Source organism: Haliotis asinina, chromosome 7 (assembly GCF_037392515.1).
Source record: "Haliotis asinina isolate JCU_RB_2024 chromosome 7, JCU_Hal_asi_v2, whole genome shotgun sequence".
In the NCBI taxonomy this organism is placed as follows: domain Eukaryota; kingdom Metazoa; phylum Mollusca; class Gastropoda; order Lepetellida; family Haliotidae; genus Haliotis; species Haliotis asinina.
In genome coordinates, this window is record NC_090286.1 from 64,009,068 (window position 1) to 64,032,506 (window position 23,439).

At 40.4% G+C, this 23,439-nt stretch overlaps 2 protein-coding genes across 3 annotated transcripts in view; one reads left to right on the plus strand and one right to left on the minus strand.

The window, feature by feature from the left end:
• LOC137290629 (zinc finger FYVE domain-containing protein 16-like) overlaps positions 1-6,566 on the plus strand; it is a 71,683-nt gene extending 65,117 nt beyond the window's left edge. The window contains exons 16-18 of one of the 2 annotated variants that reach the window (XM_067821695.1): positions 1,372-1,615; positions 3,954-4,233; positions 4,622-6,566. In XM_067821695.1, the coding sequence (XP_067677796.1) occupies positions 1,372-1,615; positions 3,954-4,233; positions 4,622-4,774 (677 nt within the window). In that variant the 3' untranslated portion in view covers positions 4,775-6,566. The remainder of the gene's footprint in view (positions 1-1,371; positions 1,616-3,953; positions 4,234-4,621) is intronic. The other variant, XM_067821696.1, reaches the window with a different exon arrangement.
• Positions 6,567-10,208: 3,642 nt separating this feature from the next.
• Positions 10,209-22,781, minus strand: LOC137290638 (dimethyladenosine transferase-like). Its single transcript, XM_067821709.1, has 12 exons — positions 22,585-22,781; positions 18,977-19,050; positions 18,538-18,624; positions 13,936-13,997; positions 13,633-13,726; positions 13,337-13,386; positions 12,405-12,528; positions 12,146-12,238; positions 11,847-11,911; positions 11,617-11,680; positions 11,221-11,327; positions 10,209-10,742 (listed from the first exon to the last, which is right to left on the minus strand). The coding sequence occupies exons 1-12, from the start codon at positions 22,640-22,642 to the stop codon at positions 10,700-10,702; spliced, it is 921 nt and encodes a 306-aa protein (XP_067677810.1). The 5' UTR covers positions 22,643-22,781; the 3' UTR covers positions 10,209-10,699.
• Between the last annotated feature and the right edge of the window lie 658 nt (positions 22,782-23,439).

The following is a 23,439-nucleotide window of genomic DNA, read 5'->3' on the forward strand; positions in this document are numbered from 1 at the left end:
ACTGAGACACTTATGGAAGTATCCCGCAACACTATCTCAGTGTGGATCAGAGCTGTTATACTGAGAGCCTTTTAATGCAGCAGGATTGGAACCTCCATGAGCCTCCAACCCACATGAAGTCAGAGCCTCTACACTAGCGCTACATGGGAATTGCTCACTATCAACTATAATGGCTATAATGAAGTCAAACACAGTGTTTGCCAACCACTACCTACGAGACATAGCCATGAAAGACGTCTCTGGCATTCATCAGTTTGGGCATCTTGTCGTTGCTCAGCAACTAAAAGTTCCCCGAGGGTGCTGAGTTCACTCGCCCGTTTTATCATGTGACTTGTGGAAGCCAGGCGCTCTGCGGAGTATAATGGTGGAAAGTCAATGCACACATCTTAAACAGACTAGCATGAGTGATTATGACCCTGTACTCGTAATGAAGATACCTGTATGCAAAGAGGGCTCGCAACTAGTCTCGATTGCTATATCTTGACATTTAGTTGCATCAGAAACTAGCAGGACGCTAGTTACTTTTGATGTCATCACATGCCAGTCAACGAAGTCGTCTATGGAAGACAAGTTCGACTGGATGTGATCCCCCCAGAATTTACATGAATATTAGAAAGGACAGGACCAAATTATCGTTACAAGTTCCCGTTAAGGGGAGAAATTATTGGAAGTAATTTTGTACAGCCAGCAGAATCCAGCATGGTCTGACCCACCACTTTCTCCGTCAGATTCTGTAAGCAATTAAGCATGAGTCGGGATAAGGGAAAATATGTAATTTTCTGAATAAAATTGATATTTTATGCTTATCCTGACTCATGATGAAAGCTCCCCCAGCCTCCCCTCACAGACACGCTGAATTCTCATATTCTTGTGTCGGGTGATTATAGGACAGCATGAGTATCATGGCGATCAGCCTACCATGTGCACAGGGGAGGTAACTCATGGGTAAGTGTGGATTTTACGTCCGCTTCTTTTAGAAGGGAACTTCAATGGATTTCAGGTGTCCCACTACCTTTGCCAGGAAGAGGAGATAAGCAGTTAAGCATGAGTCAGGATAAGGAAAAATTATACCATAATCACACAACTTGACTGAAGTGACAAGAAAACAAAGTCATCAATATCCCCTACATTGGCACTGGGAACCAGACCTGGAAGATCCAGGTTAAAAATGGTTTCAGCAACAAATGCTTGTAAGAGGTGACTAAAGTGATCACGTGGTGAGGCTTGCTGAGTTGGCTGGTATATGATTTGTATCTCAGTTGATATTGATTGATCATTGGATTGCCTAGGCCAGACTCAATTACTTACAGTTCTAAGAAGACAGACTAAATTTGATATATTATCATTAAGAGTTTAACTTTACCTTTACAGTGACTGGTGCTAGTTTTGTAGTGTTTAATGGTGCACTGAAGACAAGCTCAGGACTACGAGCAAAGTCGAGCATAGTAGAAGATGGCCTAATGGTGCAGATCCTGCCCGACTGTATGGTGGCAGTGAAACAAGCCATCAAAGATATGACGGACTACACAATTGGCTGTGGCAGCACTGCTGTTGACAAGCCAGAGGAGGTGGTGGTCCTGCAGTGGGTGGAAGATGACAAGAACACCAATGTCGGGTAGGTGGACCATGACATCATGATGTTATCAGCAATGTTGGGAGGGTGGGCCATGACATCATGATGTTATCAGCAATGTCGGGTAGGTGGGCCATGACATCATGATGTTATCAGCAATGTTGGGAGGGCGGGCCATGACATCATGATGTTATCAGCAATGTTGGGAGGGCGGGCCATGACATCATGATGTTATCAGCAATGTCGGGTAGGCGGACCATGACATCATGATGTTATCAGCAATGTTGGGAGGGCGGACCATGACATCATGATGTTATCAGCAATGTTGGGAGGGCGGGCCATGACATCATGATGTTATCAGCAATGTCGGGTAGGTGGACCATGACATCATGATGTTATCAGCAATGTCGGGTAGGTGGACCATGACATCATGATGTTATCAGCAATGTTGGGAGGGCGGGCCATGACATCATGATGTTATCAGCAATGTCGGGTAGGCGGGCCATGACATCATGATGTTATCAGCAATGTTGGGAGGGCGGGCCATGACATCATGATGTTATCAGCAATGTTGGGAGGGCGGGCCATGACATCATGATGTTATCAGCAATGTCGGGTAGGTGGACCATGACATCATGATGTTATCAGCAATGTTGGGAGGGCGGGCCATGACATCATGATGTTATCAGCAATGTTGGGAGGGTGGGCCATGACATCATGATGTTATCAGCAATGTCGGGTAGGTGGACCATGACATCATGATGTTATCAGCAATGTTGGGAGGGTGGGCCATGACATCATGATGTTATCAGCAATGTTGGGAGGGCGGGCCATGACATCATGATGTTATCAGCAATGTTGGGAGGGCGGGCCATGACATCATGATGTTATCAGCAATGTCGGGTAGGTGGACCATGACATCATGATGTTATCAGCAATGTTGGGAGGGCGGGCCATGACATCATGATGTTATCAGCAATGTTGGGAGGGTGGGCCATGACATCATGATGTTATCAGCAATGTCGGGTAGGTGGACCATGACATCATGATGTTATCAGCAATGTCGGGAGGGCGGGCCATGACATCATGATGTTATCAGCAATGTCGGGTAGGTGGACCATGACATCATGATGTTATCAGCAATGTTGGGAGGGTGGGCCATGACATCATGATGTTATCAGCAATGTTGGGAGGGCGGGCCATGACATCATGATGTTATCAGCAATGTTGGGAGGGCGGGCCATGACATCATGATGTTATCAGCAATGTTGGGAGGGCGGGCCATGACATCATGATGTTATCAGCAATGTTGGGAGGGCGGGCCATGACATCATGATGTTATCAGCAATGTCGGGTAGGTGGACCATGACATCATGATGTTATCAGCAATGTTGGGAGGGCGGGCCATGACATCATGATGTTATCAGCAATGTCGGGTAGGTGGACCATGACATCATGACGTTATCAGCAATGTTGGGAGGGCGGGCCATGACATCATGATGTTATCAGCAATGTTGGGAGGGCGGGCCATGACATCATGATGTTATCAGCAATGTTGGGAGGGCGGGCCATGACATCATGATGTTATCAGCAATGTTGGGAGGGCGGGCCATGACATCATGATGTTATCAGCAATGTCGGGTAGGTGGACCATGACATCATGATGTTATCAGCAATGTCGGGAGGGCGGGCCATGACATCATGATGTTATCAGCAATGTTGGGAGGGTGGGCCATGACATCATGATGTTATCAGCAATGTTGGGAGGGCGGGCCATGACATCATGATGTTATCAGCAATGTTGGGAGGGTGGGCCATGACATCATGATGTTATCAGCAATGTTGGGAGGGCGGGCCATGACATCATGATGTTATCAGCAATGTTGGGAGGGCGGGCCATGACATCATGATGTTATCAGCAATGTTGGGAGGGCGGGCCATGACATCATGATGTTATCAGCAATGTTGGGAGGGTGGGCCATGACATCATGATGTTATCAGCAATGTTGGGAGGGTGGGCCATGACATCATGATGTTATCAGCAATGTTGGGAGGGCGGGCCATGGGCAAATTTCAACTGTTGTGGTGGTGGGACATTGTCAGATTTTGACTGTTGTAGGGGTGGGCCATAGGTAAATTGCATCTGTTGTGGGGGTGGGCCATGGACAAATTGCAACTGTTGTAGGGGTGGGCCATGGACAAATTGTGGCTGTTGGGGGGATGGATGCTGGGCTTATTGCAACTGTTGGGGGGGTGGTCTGTAAACAAATTGCGACTGTTGGGAATGTGGGCTTGACAAGAGCATCAATTCATGTGGTTTTGGTGCATCCATAACTCACAGTCCATATGATTTTATCACTGTCTGTTTATCCACCTCTAGTGTGAAGAGTCCTATTGACAAGATGTCCCTTGATGGAGTGGAAAGTATCCACATTCACAACTCCACAGACTATGTAGGAGAGCATCGTTCAATCCGATGGACTGACGTGTTCTTCATCCAGAACGAGGATAGTGGTGCACGCTGGGAGCCAGTGGATCTGAGTCGGCTTGCAGAGACTCTAGCGTCTGCGACCTGCATCTGCCTCACACAACACCTAGACCGTCTGAAGGAAGCAGGGACAGTCAAGATAGGACTGCGGGTCACTCTGGATACAGAACAGGTGCGTATAATACAATTGTCAATACTCAGGATCTATTTTGATGTGAGGGTTGCCATTTCTGTTTATAATTTTGGAAATAACCAACTTGTAAATTGTACATGAGCCTATATTTTTGTTAAAACAAGGGTAGGTGAAGGTTATTTTTGGAGGTGACAATTATTTGTCATGAAGGGAAAGTTGTAGAAATACTTGATGTAAACCGTGTGGAGTCATGATCCATGATGTTTGTGATTGTGGTTTCAAGTCAACTTCCAAAACCATATTCAGAGACACACTGTTATGTTACTGTTCATTGATGTATTGATTCTTTTCTAGATAGAATTAAGTAACTGCAATAGAAATACAATTCGCTACCGAGACTGAAGTTGCAAGATGTTTTAACTTACAGGTTGGATATGAGATTGGATCCAATGGTGAGAAACTGGCCGACTTCTACATGAATGACCTTGACAGTGGTCTGATTCCAGTGATTCATGGAGCAGTGTCACAGAGTCAGGATGGCCCTATTGTCCTGGAGCTTGTATTCTATGTCCTAGAGTGACTGAACTGATACAAGCTGATTTAACTGCTTCCTGCAATGAAGAAAATGTAGTAATTCCATGCACAGTGCAAGTGCTTTGAAAGAAACCATGATGATAAGGAACAATCTATTGCAGTATGGTGTTAATGTATTGGGGGCAAAAGATATATTTTAAGATGAAGCACATTTGATAAAGACTTGAGTGCCCTGTGTACAGTGTTGGGATGTTATGCCAGAGTTCTTCCTCCAGAATGTATAGTTCCAAACTACCTACCAAGTGGCAACATTGAATATTCAATTTTCTCTTTCATCATCCTGTCAGCACTTTCAATGTTATATATTTAACACAGTAAACAAACCAGACCAGTAACAAGAGTGATGACCTGCTGACAGTAAAACCTTTGTCCAAGACATCAGATTTTGCTGTTCAGAATTTCAGCCCAAGCCCTACCAAATCTGTAGGTTGTGGGTGCAAATCGCAGACTCAGAATGGTCATGACCCTTGGCGTGACTGCACTCATTCTGGCAGATTGTACATGTCGTAGTACATGTTTCGGATGTGTGCCACATTAAACAGTCACTGTGACAAACCCAAACTAAAGCTCATTAACTCACATGTTTTCATGAACCTGTTTCTATGTTTGGCTGGACTGTTGATTGTGGTGTAAAGATTGCTTGGTTTTAGCTGTAGATAAGATGTGTACATAGTGTTGAAACTCCCCATGTATGGCGTGGCCAATGTAACAACAGAAATTACCTATCGGACAACTATCTCAAATAGACAGGGTTTGTGAATATTGTGCATCAAAGTTGTGTATTGTGTAAGAAAACTGTTATATTTATTATTTAGTGGGCAGATTGTTATATACTTTGGAGAGAAATATATTATGTGCAAAGACAGTTATCTGTAAATGAGATGTATGTACAAATGTGTGCCAACTATGTTCGTGTCGTTTGGCATTGTAGCACTGAACAAGGAGTTTGACCTCAAGCATCAACATATTCAGTTTTTAGAGGAACGTGTCACTAGATATAGTGTTAAATGCTTGATATTTCTTTTGTATCTGTCAATCTGTTGGCCTCTCTACAGTACATTGAACCATATTTATGAGTGCTTCAGATACCCAACTGGCCAGGCACTTCTCAGTGAATGCACTTCATGACCCTCCAGCGTCACTAGGCTACTGCATCACCTTCAGGTCACTTATCTGTGATAGATAAGATTACGGCAGAACAAAACGATAACAGCCTGGTCCCAGTATCCTGTACAACTGTCTAGTGGTCCCAGTATCCTGTACAGCTGTCTTGTGGTCCCAGTATCTTGTACAGCTGTATGATGGTCCCAGTATCTTGTACAGCTGTCTGTCGGTCCCAGTGTCCTGTACAGCTGTCTGTCGGTCCCAGTGTCTTGTACAGCTGTCTGGTGGTCCCAGTGTCTTGTACAGCTGCCTGGTGGTCCCAGTGTCCTGTAGAGCTGTCTGGTGGTCCCAGTGTCCTGTACAGCCATCTGTTTCCTTTTACGTCCCATCTCACACTGGTCATTCATGGTAGAGGTCCAACTGGAGGGTGGGTCATGACTGATATCAATAGTGCAAAAATACAATGATGAACATTTACTGTAAATATTGTATGTAAGCAGTACTTGTATTTGTAAAGCCTTTTAAAGCATTTTAGCATCATCATCATCATCATAATCATCATCATCATCGGCATCATCATCTCATCGTCAAGTGGTTGCTGTATTTTGAACATGGGTACAGGTTCCTTCTGCATGTATTGCCGATGTGACATTAAATATTAACTCTCTCACTCACTCCTTCTGCATGTCAGTCAAAACTGACAAAGACAGTTTGAAATGGTACTCATCATGATGATGTTAATCACCATCATGTTTAGCAGCGGTAGATGGGGTGGTCTAGTGGATGATGGGTTGTTCATCGTGTGTTATACAGGTTCAGTACTTGACAGGGTGACAGGTTCAAGACCTATCCAGGTCTGTATAGTACTGAGCTTGCTTTAGCATTATTATAGCAGCTTGCATCATCCTGTCTCTCATAATCTGCCTCGTCATCATCATAGCCAGCTCCCAGATAGGCATTTGCCATCTGGTAGAGTAGGTGTATGGGCTATTATATCCTATCAATGCATGTAGATCCTTGTACAGATCTTATTTCATAGGGCTTTGTTGTGTTTATTGTGTGTGTGATGAGTTCCCCCTGCTGGTCATGTGTATTTGTGAGGCAGCGTGTTAGAAACTTGGTGAGATGTGTGAAAGTTCTCCCGTTCTCCGGTTGGTCAGGCAGCCTGCTCAGACTCTGTAGACTGTCATCGTGAGATTGGTGAACAAAAAGATGTAAGGATTCTTGTTCAAGATTGTGGTAATGAAATTACCAAAAAAGGAACTAGATGTTTTGCATTTTATATTTATATTACAGTGTGATTAGAGATGTAGAGAGTAGATCTGAGCATTTTCAAGAAACTGGTATGGTCTGATAACCAAATTGTGAGCATGAATCCATAATTTCTCACCTTTGAATAAGTTCACAAGTAGAAAATTTCTCAGCTTGTCCTGGAATATTTCATGATGAACTGGTCATTTCTGTCAGATGCTGAGGCAGCGTGTAAGAAACACTACACTATTAGTTCGAGGTTTTGAACATACCGTGCCATAAGGTATGTCACATTCATGATTATTTTCAGTGCATGTCAGTAGGTAAAGTAGAGAATGAAATACTTTGGATGAGGGTCACCTAGGATGGGTTGTTGGACCCCAGTGATCAGACATTACACAGCACAAAACCACCGAAGTCCCCAAGCATAGTACAGAAATAATGGCATCTTGAATTCCTTCAGGGGATATTAGTGCAAGACCATTTACTTGTATTTCAACTCTTCTCAAAAAGGTTTTGTTTTCAGTGTTTAAGGTCTCTACTAGATCACTTATCCTGTCCTTCACCCACTACAGTTCTTGTTCGAGACAAACTCTTAAGACATGCTTTCCCCCATGTATCATCAGGTCTGTGATGCCCAACAGACAACACCATTAGACACTCTCATGAACACACTCACCAGATCTTTTCAGGCTTCAGTTACCTTCATTTTACCAGGACTTTCTTCAGACAGTCCAGTATGTTTTGTAAGATCAGTGATACGATACATTTATTTAACCATGTTTGCAGTAGTTGATGTTCATTAGGACCTGTAGCCATGCACCAATGGGTAACCAACACTCTAGACTTGACAGTGATGCTATCAATGGATTTGGGCCCTGTAAATGTCAGACTTGTCATTAAATTATGGATGGTCAACAGGGAATGTTTTGTGGCAAGGAAAATGTTTGTGGGGCAAAAGCAGCTAAGTTTAGTAACATGGAGAACAGCCTGAAATTCATGGACTCGTTTTCCAAGTTTAGTATGGAATACGTGTGTAGTAATATTTTGTATGCAATTGCAGTAGAAATAATGTCCCTGTGAGTGAACTGTACCTTCTGTTCCTGTGCAAGCTGCTTCATGTACCAGGTATATAATCATGAGTGGGCTGGAGTCCTGTACGTAGAAGATGAGTGGAAGTTGTTTCTAAAAGGGAGATAATGGGTACCTTTGTTTTGGTCAGGTCAGTGTGTCCTATCAGTATGCACATGTTACTGTTGAATTTAAGATGTATAAATTTAGCTCAACTTGTTTTCATGATAGTTGTTGATATGTTCTAAAGTAATATCTGGCATCACTTGTTGACTCTCTCACTGACATCAGGTTGTGTCACGTCCCAACTGTACATAACTGCAATGTCCCGTCAGAACTCGGCATGCAGTGATGTATGATTTTAGATGTACTACTCAAAACAAGCTGGACGAATCGTTCATGGCAAGTGATTTTCTAACACAACCTTCCATTTATGTGTAGTCTGTTATATGTGTAGATGGGAGTTGAATTAAGGATTGGACACAAATAACAAAGAAATTAATTATGACAACATATTTGCTAGTATGACAACACACATGAGAGCAGTTATCTTTAGAAGGTAGGACAACTTTGAGTTTTGTGCATACTTGTCCTTGTCTCTTCATGCCGTGTACTGGGGGCACATTGTAATGTCCTTAATTCTTTCAGGGATGAACTTAATGGTAGCTCGAGCCAGCAGCAAGTCATCACTGACTGTTATTGTTGACCCAGACATGTAGGCATTGTGCTGGTCCATTAGTGGTGTAGCAATAGGGTAGATACAGGTAACACACTAGCACATGTACTCCTATCATACACTGGGCATGCAATGTAGTATCCTCTCCTATCAATATGGTACATATACCCCATTATATAATGGGCATGCAATACAGCATATATTCCCTTAGATAATAAAATACTGGAAAGTACTGACATGTATGTTCCCATGACCAGATGGTGTGAGTGCTATATGGTACATATTCCATGATGCTATGGTAGTAGTACTAGTATGCAGTACCACAGTTACCTTCCTCTTCACCATATTGTTACAACACTAATGAGCACATGACTCCATGTCATTCAGTGAAAATTGTTAAAGCATTTTCAATGTACATTTGTTCTGTTCTGACTAAGGATACAGTGTTTTTATAGTGAATGGATTTTTGTTTGAGGAGGTTAAAATAATATTTGATCAGCAGATTTTTCAGTAGCAGGTGACCATTTTTCAAATGGCATATGTTTTTTCGAAAAATTAGTTTGGTTTGTCAGACCATCAGTAAACTGAGAAATAAGAAAACATATTTCCTGAAATGATCAGCTTTATCAGTTATTACATTGTTGTACTTACAACCCTCCGCCAAGTGGGACTCTGATAAGTAAAACCATGCAATATTAATGACTTGATGTCTTATTGACCAGATTTTTTCATGTATATTTAATGTATAGTCTAGGACTTCTAGCTGTTAGAACACCAAGGTTATACCTGTTGTCTGGTCAACAAACATGCTGGCAATAGGACCTGCCATATATATGCCATCTCCTGTTCCTAAAGGAATTTACACAACTGCCATGCTTGCAGTGAACAGAAAATATTCATTGCAAAACCTGATCCTTATTCAACAAACTCTAAGCATACTTCAAAACCATGAAACTGTGAATTGAAACTATGAATGGTAATAATTTGGTGGCTCAAACTATTTCATGTTTACATCTAAAGCTGGAGCATAATTATGAAAATTTCGCACATGTTCCAGGAACAGGTGATGGTACACCAATTGACTACCACTTGGGCACGTCATCAGACAGTGATGCATGATGAGACGTGTACTTGTCTTCATAGAACCACACACCTGTATATAGTTGGAGCAAGCTGGAGAGAAATTGTGTGTGTGATTGGCTGTGTGTAAGACTGAGTGTTAAATGTTTGACATCAGTGTCGGGGGAAACACGTCTGTAAGATGGAGGTGTTGAACCACCATGCCACACCACATCGGTCTCGACAGAAAACACCCAAATGTACATACATATTTATTTTCTGGCACTGACCAAATAAACAAGTGTTTATAGAATCCATGTACCGGCTTTGTCTCTTCCTTACAGAGCATCCATACATTACATTACTAACCAGTATACAGTGAAGACACTCCTGTTCAGTGTCATCTGGTCACATTCAATGCCATCACAGTCAAAAGCATTTCACAATATTCATGGTCTGAGATTTCTGGACACGGGTTTCATAGCAAGAACCTGAAGAATTCTTCCAGCTTATCCCTGGCATTCATGCTTTTCAATCATTGTGTGTTCAGTGTTCAGGGGAGCATAAAAATGAGGGTTCACTGACCACCATAAGCATAACACAGTATCACAGAACCCTTGAAACAAATTGTTGTTTAATGCCACACTTGGTAGTAATCCGATGCCCTGATAGTGGTTCACACTCGGTAGTAATCCGACGCCCTGATAGTGGTTCATCTCGATTCAGACAATACTGGAACCACATCTCACATCATGAAAAATGGAAGCCATCCTTGTTGAAACTGTTTAATAGCCTGGAAGGAAGATAAACATATCCAAGAAATCGTATGAATAATACATGTATTTTAAAACTGAGCTGCACTGAGCCCTGAAACATACATCAGTGTGTTTACGAGGCTATTTCCCAGGTCACTGGAGTATGGAGGAAGGAATTTTCTCAGCTCCCTGCAAAGTACAAGGGAGATAACTCTCTGGATACACTACCAAAATGTGTGCCTCATTTGCTGAGTCACCCAATTCTTCACTGAAATGTCTCAATCACAGTGAAAAAAGAACCTGTATATTCATGGAAATAGATCCTTGTCCTTAAGACTTCAGTGGTGTAGTGACATAGTGGCAAGTGCCATTTGAAGAGCTTCCTACTGAGAATACAACCCAGACTCTGAGTTACTGAAGACTTGACAACTGTTAGGGTGGAGATTACATTAATGAGTCTCTGACATTGCATGTGTATTATGAATAGAGAGATCACTGGGTAGACAGGGTACGTACGCCAGGAAGTCATCAATGTCCATACTGCGGGCTCGCATCTTGTCAAAGCTGTTCTCTTCAAGAATCTTCACCACTCTTTCCTTGATGTCAAAATTAGCTGGTATTGTCTGGAAATCAATGTGAACAATTCACAAACATTGACCCCAGGATGACACTTTAATATGTGAGTGAGCATGGTTTTATGCTACTCTTGGCAATAATCCAGCAACATCACTGTGGGGAAAACCAGAAACAGGCTTCACACATTGTACCAAGGTGGGGAATCTAAACAAGGTCGCTGGTGTGACAAGTGAACTCTTTAGCCACTAGGCTACCCCAGTATGTATCAAAGCAACCATGTTTAACACAAATTTCATCTGTAAAATGTGAGTAGTGCAGTCACCAGCCAGTACTTACTATATTATTGACAGAACAGTGAATCTTGTAGTTTTTTTCCATCAGATTCAATACTTTGGTGTATCTGAAATGCAAAATCTGATTTATACAGAACCTCACGGAGACAGTGTAATGGCTCCACTATTTTCAGTATCATCATACAGAAAAGTGATGGTAAACTTGTTGGTGAATTATGACGTCTTGAATGAATACTAATGTTCTTCTAAATACTTCATACTTCAAGTACTCACTTAAAGGCAGCTCCAATGGTCTTGTTTTTCCTTGCAAAGCAGATTCTCACCAGACCATCCCACTCCTGAAACAAAAGCACAGGCAGTGAAACTGGATTCATTCCTCCATAAAACTTGCCATCAGCAGTCTACAGGCTGATCATACAGTCGAACACTGGTGTCACTATCCTACAATGCTATAATTACTGTGCAGACCCCAGCCACATTGTGCAAACCACACTACTATGCTGTGGAGTAGATTGTTCCTGGGTGTGATGATATATAATCTTAAAAAGTGGTAACCAGGAAACAAAGTGTACCTTAAAGTTGATTGGTGGAGGAGGATTTCGAGGCTCTATCCTGACAACACTGGACTCAACTTTTGGGGGTGGTCGAAAATTGTTCTTGCCAACCTGAAAAAGAATCACTTAGTGAGGCTGAATGGTAATAAAACTTTTCGTGCTTGAGTCAGCAGCATGATATCCCAAACTTCCAGACTTCACATCTTCAAGTTGTCAACATGAGCAGAGGCTGTGAGCTCACTGACAGTCCATAGTGTCAGACGTCATATCTACCCACCTTCATCAAGTTGTCAACACGAGCCAGAAGCTGTGTGTTCACAGACAGCCGGCAGTAGAGTTTGTCCCCTGGCTTTGCAACCAATCTCTGAGCAAACTCTCTCTGAAACATGAGGACAGCACATCTGGAACAGGAAGAGGTATTGTGGTGATACATGACTTCAGAACATAAAGCAGCACATGTCCCACAAACTTCAATAAAAGAAAATGTGCTTGTGTCTTTGAGACAGCATAGGTGCTCATGTTCAGTGTAGAGTCTGATCACAATCAGCAACATCACACACACCACTTAGCTCATAAACAAGCTGAACATGTAGTTCTGTTGATCCTTGCACCCTAGTTGTACACATGGGTTTCGATAAAAAACTACCTCAGAAACTTTTCTATACCCAGCTGTGTATTCATAAGATGACATACAGTCCCACTACTATACCCACCTGTGTATTCATAAGATGACATATAATCCCACTACTATACCCAACTGTGTATTCATAAGATGACATATAGTCCCACTACTATACCCAGCTGTGTATTCATAAGATGACATACAGTCCCACTACTATACCCAGCTGTGTAGTCATAAGATGACATATAGTCCCACTACTACACCCAACTGTGTATTCATAAGATGACATACAGTCCCACTACTATACCCAGCTGTGTAGTCATAAGATGACATACAGTCCCACTACTATACCCAGCTGTGTAGTCATAAGATGACATATAGTCCCACTACTATACCCACCTGTGTATTCATAAGATGACATATAATCCCACTACTATACCCAGCTGTGTATTCATAAGATGACATGTAGTCCCACTACTATACCCAGCTGTGTAGTCATAAGATGACATATATTCCTAGTCAGTCAGTCAGTCAGTCAGTCAGTCAGTCAGTCAGTCAGTCAGTCAGTCAGTCACTCACTCACTCACCTGAAGAAGGGCCTGTGCAGAAGTAGTTTGAAGACAAAGGGAGATGAAATCTGGGAAAAAAAAAGAGAAAAACTACAATATTTCACTCACCTATATATCTTCTGTCTGTCGTGTAATGTGCGATTATGGTATTCTCCACAATGGGAGAATGACTTCTACAAATCTTTCCAATCACTACAATACTACCACACAGCACGACAGCATATTAAGGAAACTTTCCTGATGCTCTGTTGCTGTAGAACAGTAAAACTGTACAAAAACTCAAATTTCCTCAATAATTCTGATAGTTTCCCTACCTGATATGGCAGATTGGCCACGCAGATGTCAAAAAATGGAAGCTCTGTCTTGAGGACGTCCCCCACCATCACCTGCAGCTTGCTGGCCTGAGGACTGACATGCAAAACAACATAACATTCATTTCTGCACTGGGAAACACATACACAACTATTTAAAAAGAACAGCATTCTAAAACAATTTGCATCATTGATATGAATTTGTTTTCCGTACCTGACCTCTTCACTACTCTCAAATATGTTCATTCATAGTCTGGAACAATTTCATACACATAGGATCTAAAATCCCAGAGTAGGAGTACTCACGTTCCCTGAACTCTCTTATGCAGCTCTGCCACCAAACGAGGATCAATCTCACAAGCCACCACCTGAAACATGTGACACTGTTATGTACTGCCTGAAACATGTGACATTATTATCTACCTCCTGAAACATGTAACACTGTCAATCAGTGTCCTATGCTGTCTGAAACCTCTGATACTAGTACCTACTTCCTGAAAAATGACATTGTTATCTACCTCCTGGAACATGTGACACCGTCAATCAGTGTCCTATACTGTCTGAAACCTCTGATACTAGTACCTACTTCCTGAGAAATGACATTGTTATCTACCTCTTGAAACATGTGACACTGTCAATCAATGTCCTATACTGCCTGAAACATGTGACACTCTTATGTACAGCCTGAAACATGTGACACTGTCATGTACTGCCTGATACATGTGACACTGTTATGCACTGCCCCAAACATGTCACACTGTCATGTACTGCTTGAAACATATGACACTGTTATGCACTGTCTCAAACATGTGACATTGTTATTAATCTCCTAAAACATGTGACACTGTCATGTACTGCCTGATACATGTGATGATGTCATGTACTGCCTGAAACATGTGACACTGTCACGAACTGCTTGAAACATATGACACTGTTATGCACTGCCTCAAACATGTGACACTGTTATTAACCTCCTGAAACATGTGACACTGTTATTAACCTCCTGAAACATGTGACACTGTTATGCACTGGCTCAAACATGTGACACTGTTATTAACCTCCTGAAACATGTGACACTGTTATGCACTGGCTCAAACATGTGACACTGTTATTAACCTCCTGAAACATGTGACACTGTTATTCATCTCCTGAAACATGTGACACTGTTATGCACTGCCTCAAACATGTGACACTGTTATTAACCTCCTGAAACATGTGACACTGTTATTCATCTCCTGAAACATGTGACACTGTTATGCACTGGCTCAAACATGTGACACTGTTATTAACCTCCTGAAACATGTGACACTGTTATTAATCTCCTGAAACATGTGACACTGTTATGCACTGGCTCAAACATGTGACACTGTTATTAACCTCCTGAAACATGTGACACTGTTATTCATCTCCTGAAACATGTGACACTGTTATGCACTGGCTCAAACATGTGACACTGTTATGCAATGTCTCAAACATATGACACTGTTATGCACTGCCTCAAACATGTGACACTGTTATTAACCTCCTGAAACATGTGACACTGTTATTAACTTCCTGAAACATGTGACACTGTTATGCACTGGCTCAAACATGTGACACTGTTATTAACCTCCTGAAACATGTGACACTGTTATTAACTTCCTGAAACATGTGACACTGTCATCTATCTAGATAACAGAGATTGTTAACGCTAATAATGAAGACGACACACCACAGGTTTGTGAATCAGTACTTTTGTCAGCAGTTGTGCACATGCTTTTCGAACACCTGGCTGTTCCTTTCTCAGCACTCCTGTCACTGTCAATATTTCAATGATTGTTTGTTAAAAACTTTTTTTTATTTTTAGGCCATAAATTCAGAAAAAACTTCACAGAGTTGATCTGATGTACTAATTTACATGTGCCTCGTCATGCTCCAACGCACACAGTGACTTAGCTCGTTCCCAGTACAACTTCAGTTGTGTTTAACCAGGGAGGCTATGTAGAGTATAGTTTAACAGAACTTCAGCCAGTTTATTGTTTCAATCGGAATTTTACAATGAATGAATTATAGTAAGAATTAAGAGCAAGAATTATGTGAATGAATGAAAATAAAGAAAAAGAATGAAAGGAAGAAGTACATATGTGAATGAATGAAGGAATAAATGATACACCGCGGCCTTCCCTCCCAAAACATATTAAAGAATGCAAAAGTATCGCGAGAACATGTGTTAACATCAGCTGTCCTTTTAAAAAATTTACTTTGAGACATTTTTGTTTACATTAATTATTTATTCAGATATCTTATTGCATGTGGGGAATTGAATGGACATTAACAAAACGTTAACTGATGCTGTCACACTGCCCTCAAAAATAAAGTGTAAAACTCTCACAAAGCATTCTAAAACACCTTTCCAGTTTGGTCAAATAATAAGATCAACAAGAAAGAAAGAAGTTCCCTATAACCCTCAAGCATCAATGGTGAATCAGACCAGATCGACAATATGTCATATTTTTCACACACCTCAAATATACCCTAACATTTTGGTTTAGATTATGGAACTATCACTATTACCTGCAAACACATTTCATCTGATAGTATATTCCTGTTACGGTGGAATATTAGTCAATCAACAGTCTATCTAGCAGGCCTAGACTCTGTAGAATTATCTGCATGTTACGGTGGAATACACTATTAGTCACTCAACAATCTATCTACCAGGCCTAGACCCTGTAGGTAGCTTAAACGTGAAAACAGCACGCAACAAGGTTGATGAATTCCAGAAATTGTATTAGAACTAACGCAAGACTACATGTGGTTTGACATCATTTCGTCACGGAGGAATATTATACAGATGTGTCCTTCAATTTCCTGACAATCAACAGGTAGTCATATGACAGAGTCACAACATGAACGTGCCTAAAAGCAACTATAAGAGATAATTCACCCTGCCCTACTCACATCGATGAGGTAAGTACTCACTATCAAGGATGAAAACAACACTCTGCCGGAAACATTGACAACTCACGGGCAGACTATGGAAACTTCAACATCATTCGACCAGTCATGAATAAATGCAGTTTAACAAGGAAACTATCAGACTTTTACTATATACGGAAGCCTAACTAATATGCAGGCACATTCTACGTTTTCAAATGTAAAGGTCACTGATTGAAAACTACAATATGCTCGGATTGGCACTAGGCAGTACACTAATTTACGCAGGCCAACTCTAAGTTTTCAAAGGCTAAAGATCAGTAATATGAAAATTCATAATGCTTAGATTGACACTTGGCAGTCACAACTTCCCCTGACTTAGCAACACTAGAGAAGGTACTCACTCAGTTTTAAAACGACTGTTCCGTTTCCAGAGTGTAAATTCCCAAGTGTCCAATATGTATTCCACTAGGTATCCAATTTGACTGATGTGTGTGCCTGGCTGAAGTGTGTTTTGCTTATGACCTACTGACCCCATACTATTTTGGTCCTTTTGCTTAAATATGACCGAAGTGGACTTCAGAGAAAACAACCTCTCATTGCCAGTCAAGATTCACTTTGTTAGTAAATCTTTGCTTCTAAAATACTGTAATTGCCTTCTCCTGCCTGTACGCAACAATGATAGCAACTTTCATCATATATGTATGGAAAGATCTGAAACTAACCTATCCAACTTCATGAGATGATTTTACTAACTCCTACATGCAACAGATATATATAATTATAAAGTAGTTCTTTTCCACTACTTCCATAGTAACGGACTGAGAAAACGTTAAACTCTCCGTGTATCCAAAACTTGCTTAACACAAACACTAATGTAATGATACTACGAGAAGTGGGCTACAAACTAACATAACATAAAGGTGGGCACGATCAATAAATACTGCGGTCGTAACAAAATTTGCCGAGCGCACTAATCACTCATAACAATGGCCGCCATTTTCAAAGCAAATGTTGCTACACCGTTACAATTCCCCTCACAAGAATTAAAGGTGTATGTGGAAGATGTTTTTAAAAAGTAATAACTAGAAACACTCAAACAACGGAGTACAGTATTTCAATGGTGCATCCGAGCAGATCGGCAATATGTCACATTTTTCACACACCTCAAATACACCCTAACATTTTGGTTTAGATTTGGAACTATCACTATTACTTGCAAACACATTTCATCTGATAGTATATTCCCTCATAAGAATTAACGGTGTATGTGAAAGATGTTTTTGAGGAAGTAACTAGGAATACTCAAACAACTGCATATAGCATTTCAATGGCGAAATGTCATATTTTTCACACACCTCAGTTACACCCTAACAATTTTCTAAGTTATAAAATTGTCACTATTAGTATTACTTGTAAATACCTTTCAACCAAAGGTATGTTCTCCTTCTAAAAATTTAACGAATGTGTGAAAGAAGCTTTTATCGGCACAATTTAGTCTATCTTCGTGGTGAATCGAGAATAGAAGCCAGGGAGCTATAACTTACCGACTTGAAACTTTACTACAAATCTACTGTTCTAATATGGACACTAATACCAATATTTGACTTAAACTGAAGTGAAAAAATTGTTAACCTATCTTCTACATGTAGAATTTCAGTTGTTATAACACTCAGTGAACTTAATCAGCTGTTGAAAATACACCGGGCTCAATCTTAAATACTACGCTGCAACGACCCGAGACATACGTTCAGTTGCTTTTCGAGGAGTTTCTTCTTCCCCTCTATATAGGCTCCCTGGTTTGAGTGAAACAGACTACAGAAGCACACCATCTTAAGCAGTAAGTTTTAACTCACATATGATCATCAACATCTGCTTACTGTGTTTTCATATCTGCTATGTTTTCCTTTTTTGTATCAAGTCCAGTGCTGGTCCAGTAGAGTACATATATTTTAACCAGTCTTAAGACATTTGGACCGATTGACTACTGACCTTCTTGACCTTCTCCAGCAGCTTGACCGTCATGTTCCCAGTACCAGGTCCGACTTCCAGGACGACATCAGTCGGACGCAATGCAGCCTGCAACATCACAACGGCTTTCATGTGTTTTTATAATATTGTTAACAGGTAAAGGGACAAATAACCTAAGCACAGCAGCTTTAAGATTTAAATATTGAGGGCATACTTAATCAGAACTGATTCACAAATATTAGATTTGAAAAGCTGAAATATGAGAAACAAAAATTTACACTTGAAATCATCTGTGGAATGAGCAAATATGTCGCTGGGATTGCAATATGTTCCCCGTGTATGATGCAGTGTGCAGTTTGAACCATCAGGCCACAACCCACTCAGTGTCTTAAGAGTGTTGAGATTGAGACTTATTTTACGTTATGTTTCAAGTTTAAAGAGACGAAGTCACTAGACTCACCTTTTCCACCATACTGACCACAACAAGAGGGTTCTTGAGGATGTGCTGACCAAAGTCATGCTTGAAGGTGATGCCTGCAACCACAGTGTGACTATGAGATTCACCAGACCCAGTGTATGAAAAGGCTTCTGCTCGGCGGCATGCTGCTTGCTAGTTACATGGTGGGCTTACAACTTTATTTTATAGCATGTGGGCCAATCCATTTTTCATAGGTATATATTTTACCATGTCTTTGACTACAAGTGATATTTTGAAAATATACGTCTGTATATGTACTTCATGTTCAATCAGATCATCCCACCTGTTTATCTAACACTAAACCTGATTGGTCTAAAGAATGCTTCCAGTGACCAAGTTGTTTTTGTTAAATTTGTTGTTGTGCGTGTTTACTTTTCACAAGGAGAGTTACCCTGCTAATTGCATGAAAAACATGTAGAGACCATTCTTGCCAAACATATTGACCATTCTGACATTGCCTTTTTGTCTCAATTTGTAAAATTTGCTTTTGCATATGTTTAAGTTTACCTCACTATAAGCAATTCTTTGATAAGAGTAGTTTAATGCCTTATCTCTGTTTCCTGTTTTGATACAGGGCTGGTTACATGTTAACAGGGCCACCAACATTTTTCAGTTATCAACCGTGTGGACTTGCTGGTTTTCATAGGAGTTTCATTCATAAATGTTTCAGTTTTAATACCGTATATAACAAGATTATTGCTTGGAAGGTGCTTCGTGGTAACTGGTTAATGCAGTATGTTATCCATAGTATAACACAGAAGATATCCAATATCCTGATGACAAATCTTTCTTAGCGTTACGACCTGTTTATCATAGGCATACAAATGTTGCTGTGCTGCGAATACTTTGTGGATTTGGACCCTTTCCGGGTTGACAGCAAGCACTGGGTGGGGCATGTGTTGGGGAACATTCCTGTTTTCTTATTATCAGATTATTGTCTATGACCTTTGTGCTATAAATCATTAAGGGGAAAGAGTTCCTTTCATTCCTCCATATTCTTTCTTCCACAGATTAACAGAGGTAACAGTAAGTGGTTCAACTCAATATACTGTACGTAATTTGGAGACTTTTCGTTACATTTGTGAGTCCTCTCGCAAATTGCTGTGTTAGGTTTTGTTAACAATTCTAGTATATATCAATTCATATGTATTATCTGGGATGGGGGAATGGGAGGAGCTCTTACCCATTAAAGGGGCACTGATGCCGAGCGAATAATGTTTCTCGCCAACGGTCTAATTACGAAACCAAATTGCAAATTGGTCAGCGCCCGCTCCCTTGACCGTGACAGACAAAGGGACTGGGCTCCTGTCCATATTAGTAGAATTTCTTCACTTAAACAGCCAGGAGTCCGGATGCCCATCATATGCCATTATTTAAAAATATCCATGGTATTCCTTGTCTGATCATAACAAAATATACCAGCAGTGTACTTTTTTCCAGATGCTTGAATGGTATAGTGACTGATCCAATTTGATCCTATTTCTGTGTTTTTAACCTCGATATTTAATCATGTTACGTGAAAATATGATGTCTACAGGCACGTAGCAAGCCATTTGTTTCAGTCCGAAAGATTGCTTATATTTAGATAGTTTTGAGTGTTGGTTCAGCTGTGATAGTAAATGTCAAATGTAAATTTTGGTAGTTATGGTAGCTACCTTGGTTTATTATTTATGATAATGAAAACACATCGTTGATTTATTTGAATTTGTAAACTTAAAATGATGACTTTGCCTTTGGGAGAGAAATCTGAAAACTTTCTTACGTCAAAAAACCCCCTTATTACACCCATTTACCCAAGTACACAGCAAATGCCTGTATGTATTCCTTATGTAATGAAGTTCTGTTGGTATCCTCAAAACAGTTTCGGCCCATAAGTGTTTTCAGGATGCATGCGACACAGAGATTACATCTTCCTTGCTGTAACTCGTGTTTGATGGTGTAAACCTACACATGTTATTTGTCGTCATTCTCTGGATGGTCAGTTAATGAATTTGTAACAGGTATAATTAGTGGTAACACCACTCAGGTTACTCAACAAAGGTTCCCATTTGGCATTTCTCCTGTCTGGAGTAAATACTCAACATAATAAATTAAGGTGTGTAATGGCAAATGTATTGTATGTTATGTAATATGTGCATGTAAGTGATGCAAGAGAGTTTATCAGCTGAGTTACAAAAACAAATATCGATCAAAGGATTAACCGATAACACACTGATTGATTAATTACTTTTATCTTCTAGCGGATTTGTCAAGAGGCAGTGTGTATAGAGGTACTAATTTATACTGACTACACCCTGTCATAAAGTGCGAGTGTAAAAACAACATCCTCCCTTCAAAGAATTAACCACCCTTGCATTGATTGATTGATTGCTCATTATTGGTTAACTAAATTACTTAGAATGGCGGACATCATACAATTAGTTGCCAGGTGTGCTATCTTGGGTGACCAATGAGAGGTTTATCAGGTTTTCACCAATGTGAAAGATGTGTTACTTTCTCGCAAATTAGACTGTTGTAAGACACACGACACAGAGCATGATTATATACCAGCTGCAGACGAATGGAATACGATTTCTTTTATGTGGATATTGATGGATACATTCCTGAACAAGGTAGTAGTCTGACATTGTTGCTATAAATTTAGTCTGTTTGACATTCAGTATATGCATTTTGTTTTAATTTATTTGTTATAGCATTCAGTAGAATCTATATGACAGGTGCCACAAACGATCGCGATGTGTGTGAAATAGGATCCACATTGGCAATCGATACAATGTGTAAATGTTCCTGTCATGTTAGAAATTTTGCTATAAGCACAATTAGACGTGTGTCCTTTTATTAATTTTCAAAACCATACAAATATGACGATAAACTAATTAGGGTTATGAGACAAAATATAGAGACGCAAACTGGCTTCGTTATTTTTGCCGTTGTAATAGATTCTTACCATTTCTACCACTGGCAGATGATTAACCTTCAAAGTGTTTCATTTGTTTTTATAATACATTTGTAATGAAGTAAAAATGACTTCACCGTAGTTGATCTGTCCATAATTAAACTCGCAATACGGACTGCGCTGCTGAGGTCACGAATTCTGGGATATCATGCGGGTACTCACGTGAGAAAAACAATAACAAAAGTTTACACCAGTCCATGGAAATTGCTCCGCATCAGTGCCTCTTTAAGGAGTCTCCCATAATATTGTTGACAATCATGATAATAATATATACATTGTTTGTGTAGTGGATTTACGCAGATGTCCCAAGTTTATTGCACTGAAAACGTAATAATTACATTGAACTCAACTCATAATAAACCTACTGATTCCGCTACACTAACAGTCTGTACATATTTATATTGTGTATTGCCACGAAAACAGAGATCATGGATAGGTCTTTTTCTCAAAACTGACGTATTCTCGTCACTGACTATCAGCTAAAATAACAGATTTATTAGTGAAGGCCCCCTGATTGTCCAGACTACCACGAGAAGCTTACCACCTCGTCAATGTGAGAAGGTTTACATCAAACGTTGCTGTATGTCACACTGAGATTCCTGAACCTAATCATTTCAAGTTCATATCTTCTCACCTTGTTTTTGAATTTGTTGGTGTTGGCGACTTTTCTTGTCTTGCTTTACTTTTGGCATAACTAAATGTTCTCCTTCACTGGAAACGACTTTTACTTTGTTAGTCCCAAACAGTACAAATCTGTATTCTTAACAAACACGTGTTCATGTTTTCACAATCGCTCCACAACTTCCGATATCAGGGGCAGATAACTCTAAAGGTATTTGAAAGAACCACAACAAGCTGCATGTGAACACCACGCTGTATCTGTTTGTATACATTTCTTTGGGCCTGCATGGAGAAGTATAAAACTTTCGAGTACAAGATGCCAATGTTTCCACCATAATTATGTGATTACAACAGCGTTTACTTCATTAAGAACACGCTGGTCACTTTGATATCAAATAATACAAATGCCATGAGCATTAAAAACTAATAATACAATGTGTTTTTTACTTTTCTTTGTGGCCATTTTGACTTTTTTGTGTGGCCATTTTGACTTTTTTCTGTGGCCATTTTGACTAGGGTTAGTGTGGCCATTTTGTCGTGTGGCCATTTTGACCTGTTCCCGGACATTTTGTCATGAAGTCCAAGCCTTTAAATGAGAAAGCATACTATATATACACTGACGGTGTATGATTTTAAATCTACTTATATTTAGACACTGTATGCTTGATTCTCTGATTTAATTCCTCCAACCAAATATGTCCCCTGCTCTAGCAGTTGCCAGAGATAGTGACATCACTACTCTATACAACCACCCCACCCCCCCTTACACACACACAAAAAAAAAAAAGGGGGGGGGAGGGCAAGGCTAGAAAGAAATGAAAGTGGCCAGAATGTTTATAATGTCCTAATTTCTGTAGTTTTTTGGTGA